The following is a 6,883-nucleotide window of genomic DNA, read 5'->3' as shown; positions in this document are numbered from 1 at the left end:
AGAGGTGCCATCATAGGCCATACTTGCAAATATCTCTTGACTGTTCAGTTGCTTTGAGCTTCTTCCCTCTCCTTATTCTGCTTCTCATTTTCTCCATACTATTTTAAAATCTAAAGAATCTTAAAATCTTGCCTGATGTGATAATGAAATTGAAGTTCTGCTACCATGAAGGCGTAGGCGATAAGGTCAGGAATAATGTAGATCACCTCATTTGGACCCCCAAACTGCCCTGGCTCAGCAGAGTTTCAGATTATTACTATGAGCTGAAGAATTTGGTTTAAAGGAAAAATAAAAAAAGTGGACTCACAATCTTAAGAGAATATGTTGACAAACATTTATTGCCTATTTTAAGGATTATTGCTTACTGCAGGATTCTCTCGCATGCAGTAGCCACAGGTGTATGTTCCAGGACACCTAGTCACTGCTGCAGGTTTTGTTCAAAATTTTGTACTGTTCAAACCAGGGTATAGCAAACACCGAGAAGAAGCAGTTGACTTGCTAAAACAAAAAAACAAAGGCAGTATTTTAAAAGATACAAGGTGAAATTTAAAAGGAGAAGGAAGAGGATATAAGACATGAAAATGAAGAAAAGGCCACCTCTCCACCCCTACAGTCCTATCTGACCACAAACAGAAGAGCGTTTTCTGGAATGATTCCAGCAATGTTACTATCAAGCAACTGAAATCATAATAAATATCAAACGAGATATTTAGAAATAAAGTGTCTGAGCAGCCCATATTCACCATGGGTACTGCTGATTCTTTTCTCCCTCTTCATTTTTACTCATTTTTTAAAACTCACTTCTTTCCTTACTTGTCCTCTCTTGACTCCATTTATTCATCCACCCATTCTTCCAGCCATCTGTTTATTCCTCCATTCATCTACCCATATGTCCATCCATCCATTTGTCCATCCATTTATCCTTCCACCCATCTCCCCCATGCATCCATTTACCCATCTGTCCACTCATCAACCCATCCATCCATCCATCCATCCTTCCATTTACCCATCATCCATCTCCACTCATTCTTCCATTTATCCCTCCTTCCATCCACCCATCCATCTTTACTTCCTGATTTTGCTTCCTCTCTCTCCGTGCATGCAGCCTTGCTTCATTTCTTCATCCATCTGTCCATTGCATCATCTGTCTCCTCACTTATCCCTATTTTCTCCCAAATTTATCTTCTCTGTTTTGCTTCCTTTTTCCATAATAAAAATAATACTTTAAACATATTATGCATATTATTAATTATAATTTCTTAGCATAATTTTGTTTTGTTGCTCTTCATTTGAAAGCCTGGGGTAGGGGTGCTAGGCTTTAGTGTTTACTTTTCTCTTAAAATAACATTCAGAATACTCACTCCACTAATTCAATCTCTCGAGTCAAAAATTGTCTTTCATTTTACTTTACTGTTATCTTTAATTACTCTTTTTGCAGATTTCACAATCTTCTTCAGGAAAAAAACAAAAAGTCTACCTTGCTAGATCTTGAAGAACTAAAAAACATGTAAAAAGTGCAGAGGGAGCTCAGGGAGGGTCACATTTCTGTGTTGAGGACACCCAGGCCATTATAACTAGGCTGATCATATAATTTATGAACCTAACCGGGAGACATTTGCAAGCAACAGGGGATGCTATGAATGATTGCACTGAGAAGTTAGGCATAGATCAGGGCCATGCCAGGCAGAGCGGGACATCCAGGCAGCCTGGTTTTCATTGGTTTGGGTAAAGTCAAGAGATTTGCAGGGCGCATAGGATTGGCAACCTTCAAGGCCGCTTTGTATGCAGGGTTCACTCTGCCCATGCACACTGTGGTGCTGGTGGTGTGTGTCGGGATCTGCTTACTGTCCCACAGACGGGCCAGTGCTACGTGGGAAGAAGGCCTTTTGGAGCTGGAGCTGCCTTCGGGGGTGGTGGCTTCCCAGCAGAGCACACGCATGCAAGTTTGTGCCCCTCACCCAGTCAAATCATTTCCGAACTTGATTCCTCCCCTCCTTCTCCCCCTGGATGAACACAGCTGGATGAAATGAGAGAGGACAGCAGCCCAGCACTTGTGCGGCCCAGCGCTTGCACAGCCTTGTCATGTTGACGCTGAGGTACTCAGTCAGCGCACCTGCCAGGTCCCTCCCACAGGCTGCTCAAATATTAAGAATTGTCTGCTTCCCTCACCCCAGAGTGTGCCCCTGTAGCTTGGCCACCTCAACTCCTCTCTCTGGATACGTTCAGCCTCCTCACACTCCTTCCAGCAACAAAGGAGCAGCATCCCAGCCTGAGTAAATTCCAATTAATTCTTCCCAACTCATTCTAAGGCCACAGAACAACCTCACTGAAAAGGACTTCTGTCTAAGTTAGAATGCTTTTACCCAATACCTTGTGAAGTTCCCCTTCCTGGGGGACACAGTTCGTGGTCTCTGGCTTTTGGCAGGTGGTTCGCTGCATTTCCACGTTCAGGTGATACTCCAGGTGGTCAGTGATCTGTGGGCGGCAGGTGGTGGGCAGGTACAGCGTGTCTCCTTCTCCCCTGTCTGTGGTTTCTGTGCCTGAGAGCTCCGCTACCCTGCATCCAAGGGCAAGGACCTGGTCCTGGGCGGGTTAGTGGGCTCCTCTCTCCTCTTTCTGTTTGACTTATGATTGTTTTTGTCATTCAAAGAGAATTAACCAGAAACCATCAGAAACATGATCTTTCCCCTTGGGCAAATCTATCCCTTGGATAACACAAGTGACAGTGACGCTAGTGGTTCTGGATAGGGGTCTGTAAAGGACTACATAGTAAACATTGTAGGTTCTCTTGCCCATGCGGTCTCTGTAACTACTCAGTTCAGCGTGAGTGTGGCAGCAGCAAGCAGTGGCAGACAAAGCACACTCACGCGCATAGCTGAGTCACAAGAACACAACTTACAAAGGTGGGCGGCAGGCAGATTTGGCCTTTGGGATGTAATGTGCTGAGGATCCCTGGCCCTGGGTTTCGTTTAAGTGCCGTAACTTCATTCACCCTAGTGAATTTATGCTTCTCTTAAAGTGCTCACTTCAAACTAAGCAAGGTTGAATTTCCCTTGAGTGGGACTATTCCTGACACCAGTGGCCGCCCGATGTGGGTGTATCAGGCCTGGGGAGAGGCGGGAAGTCATAGACTCACCCGCTGCTGGACTTTCAGGACTTGGAAGATCCTGAAGTGGTACTTGTCATCACTTTCCTTGTTGTACTGGTCGGTGATCCATTGCAAGCTGTCCTTCGCATAGTTTTCTATTGCCGTCACTTCTTCGACACTTAGAAAGGTTTTCTTCCTTGCTTGGTAGGTGAGGGCCATCAGAGTCAATAAAATGGCCAGCAGGAGCCTTAGGGCCTGCCAGGGCTCAGCCATCATCCTTCAGCTGCAAAGGAACAGGAAGAGTCCTCTCTGCACCCCTCAGGGACAAGTTGAATCACACTGACCCGACCTGCCCTGGCAGGATTTAAGAGCAGCTGGTGGTGGACACCCACAGCTCTCCTCTCCTCCTCCTCCCCCTTCATCAGCAGCTGAACTTGAGGCGAGAGCAGCAAGAGACTGTGCAATGGTTTTTGCATAAGTTCATGCCACACACATGCTAACACACACATTTTCTCTTTGAGGGGTTGCTCCCTCAGCAACACACAGGCTTCTGTGGACCCAGCATTGTCTTGGTGGGAGCCAGGCCAGGGCCCCTGGGAGTCCTGGAGGATGGTAACTGCTGGAGATACAGGGAGACTGGAGGCCAGGACTGGAGCATGCATAGGTGAGCAGTGGGGGATGGACACTGTGGGGAGGGGCTACCTGCACCGGAAGTCACTCTCCCCACACCTGGTTCCTGGAGACGGGTTCTGGAAAATCCCCTCCCTTAGAGGACGAAGGAGCAGAGGCACCCTGCAGAGAAGTGTGAAGTGAGGGAGAGTCAACTCTGACACCGACGATTCCCCAGTGCCGCCAAGCCCTGGAGTGGCCTCCGCTGGACTTGGAGATTTTGGAGGAGAAGGAAGCGGCGAGGAAGCTTCAGGTGTGAGGCATGGGGAGCTTTCTGCTTGGACATTCTAGTTTCCTAAAGGCCTCATCCTAGGGACCTGATGGGAGTCCCCAGACTTGGCGGTCAGTTAGGGAAGGAAGAAGCCACTGGTGGGTGGCGGCTGGAGCTTGTGTCTCACGGCACACAGAATGCAGGCTTGGTGCGGTTACGCTCGGTTCCTAGAAGGCCTGTGATGGTGTCATTTGGGAAGATGGGATATACAAATGTGCAGTGATGGCTCCTGTGTGGGAACCCAGGGGAGGAGCCTTGGGTGCACCCAAGGCCTGTTTCGAGGCTTCCTCATCTGCCTCCAGGGAACCAGGAAGCCAGGGCCTCTTTCCTGACACCCCTGCTCAACCTTCCCTCACAGACACACTTGCCGCATAGCCACACTCACACCCGAACACACAAACACACAACACACACACACCTACACACACAGTCACACTCACACACTGAAAGACAGACACACAACACACAGACACATACCTATCCACAATCACACAGAAATATACAGACACACACACCTACACATACACACCCACACTCACACTGAAGCACACACACCACACACACCCCCACACACGCACACATGCACACTGAAACACATAGACACACAACACACAGAGACACATGCACCTACACGTACACAACCACACACGCTGAAACACGTTGACACACAACACTCACACACCTACACATACATGCCCACACTCACATTGAAACACACAGACACACAGCACACAGAGACACACACACCTACATATACACACCCACACTCACACTGAAACACAGACACAACACACACACCCCCACACACGCACATATACACACTGAAACACAGACACACAACACACACAGACACATACCTATCCACACTCACACGGAAATATACAGACACACACACCTACACATACACACCCACACTCACACTGAAACACACACACCACACACAACCCCACACACGCACATATACACACTGAAACACAGACACACAACACACACAGACACATACCTATCCACACTCACACGGAAATATACAGACACACACACCTACACATACACACCCACACTCACACTGAAACACACAGACACACCACACACACTCCCACACATGCTCACTTACACACTGAAAGACACAGGCGCGCAACACAGAGACACATGCACCTACACGTACACAACCACAGTCACACTGAAACACATAGACACACAGCACACACACCTACACGTCCATGCCCACACTCACACTGAAACACACAGACACAACACACACAGACACACACATGTACATATACACACCCACACTCACACTGAAACACACAGACACAACACACACAGACACACACATGTACATATACACACCCACACTCACACTGAAACACACAGACATACAACACACACACCTACACATACACAATGACACTCACACTAAAACACACAGACACACAGCACACACACCTGCACGTACATGCCCACACTCACATTGAAACACATAGACACATGACAGACACACACACCTACATGTACACACCCACGCTCAAACTGAAACACACACACAACATACACACAGACACACCCACACTCACACTGAAACACACACACAACACACACAGACACACACCCCCATACGTACATACCCACACTCACGCTGAAACACACAGACACAGTACACATACAGACACACACACCTGCACACACACCCCCCAAACTCATGGACCTCAGGGTTCACTCCTTGGAGTGCAGTGGAGCACACATCCTCCACGCCCTCTTGATGGAGGATTTGGCATCACTGCAGCATGAGCATTGTGGAAGGGCTCTGTCTCAACCTCCTGTCTGTGCTTCCAGGATGGCCTCAATTTGTCTGGTGGCACAAAGGCAAAGTGGAAAAAGGTGAGAAGCTGGGCATCAGTTGGGCCTCGTGTGAGGTCTTGGCCTCTGCCCTGAGCTCCCTGAGCGACTGTAGGTAGGATATCAATGCTCTTTTCATTGGGTTACTCTTATATTATAATTAAGAGCCTATGGCAAAGACTGCTCATTTTTTTTTCTCAGTAACAGAAGTGCATTTTTGTTTGAGTATGGGACTGCCTGCAATAAAGATGGCATTTCCCAGCCTTCCTTGCAGTGGGGGTGGTCTCATGACCAAGATCTAAGTGAAATTGTTGTTTGAGACATAGAGGAATTTACTCTGTAAATTGCTGACTGAGTTGCAAAGAGTCATTTTTGCCTTATCTGCCATTGGGAATGAGGACATGATGGCTGGAACTCCAGCAGCTCTATTGGAGCTCTGAGGATGGGAGAGAAAAAGATGAAAGGATTGTAGTGCCTTGTGCCCTTGTCACTTTGGAATTACAGTGCCAGTCCTATAGTGCCACCCCAACTCTTTTATAGTAAAGTTTATTTTCTTGTTTATATAAATAAGAGTGTATTTTCAACTCTTGTGTGTTTCAACCACCATAATTTTGGTCTCATTCTCATGGCTGGCCACATACTACTACTAATTGAAACAGAATCTGACTCATAGTAAGTGCTTAGTATGTAGTGGGATTGTTGTGCAATTGTCTGGACAGTATTTATGAAATTTTGTTTTTTATTGTCTGATTTAGGTTGTTCATGGCATAGACATACTTACTACACATCTCCTGCAGAGTTACTCTAAGACTAGGGATAGTATATGTAAGCATCCAGCACGTGGTGGGGCAGGGTTGTGGGGCTCACAAAGAATCTCTCCTATCAATGTCTGTGGGGGTCTGACTGTGGATCCCCTCCCATGTGCGCTTTGCAGCTGTGCAAAACTGGCAATGTTCATCTCCGACCTCAGTGGTCAGCCCGTGGGCCTTCACTTCTATCACCGCAAACATGTCTTGCCA

At 47.4% G+C, this 6,883-nt stretch overlaps 1 protein-coding gene across 2 annotated transcripts; it reads right to left on the bottom strand.

Moving 5' to 3' along the window:
• Nucleotides 1-312: 312 nt before the first annotated feature.
• Nucleotides 313-3,431, bottom strand: CST11 (cystatin 11). 2 transcript variants are annotated; one of them, XM_033185317.1, is made up of 3 exons: nt 3,137-3,431; nt 2,371-2,475; nt 313-498 (listed from the first exon to the last, which is right to left on the bottom strand). In XM_033185317.1, the coding sequence occupies exons 1-3, from the start codon at nt 3,362-3,364 to the stop codon at nt 415-417; spliced, it is 417 nt and encodes a 138-aa protein (XP_033041208.1). In that variant the 5' UTR covers nt 3,365-3,431; the 3' UTR covers nt 313-414. The 2 variants fall into 2 exon arrangements, with proteins under 2 accessions (XP_033041208.1, XP_033041209.1); XM_033185318.1 differs by lacking the exon at nt 2,371-2,475.
• Between the last annotated feature and the right edge of the window lie 3,452 nt (nt 3,432-6,883).

This window comes from Trachypithecus francoisi, unplaced genomic scaffold (genome assembly GCF_009764315.1).
Source record: "Trachypithecus francoisi isolate TF-2019V2 unplaced genomic scaffold, Tfra_2.0 Lachesis_group21, whole genome shotgun sequence".
In the NCBI taxonomy this organism is placed as follows: Eukaryota; Metazoa; Chordata; class Mammalia; order Primates; family Cercopithecidae; genus Trachypithecus; species Trachypithecus francoisi.
The sequence above is the reverse complement of the archived record's forward strand: the minus strand, read 5'-3'. Positions and strand labels throughout refer to the sequence as shown.

Coding starts and splice junctions, on each gene's coding strand:
- CST11 (XM_033185317.1), bottom strand. CDS start 3,364: ATGATGGCTGAGCCCTGGCAGGCCCTAAGGCTCCTGCTGGCCATTTTA. Junction 2,476..3,136: donor TCCTGAAAGTCCAGCAGCGG/GTGAGTCTATGA, acceptor TGCCGCCCACAG/ATCACTGACCACCTGGAGTA. Junction 499..2,370: donor AGGAAGGGGAACTTCACAAG/GTATTGGGTAAA, acceptor TTTTTGTTTTAG/CAAGTCAACTGCTTCTTCTC.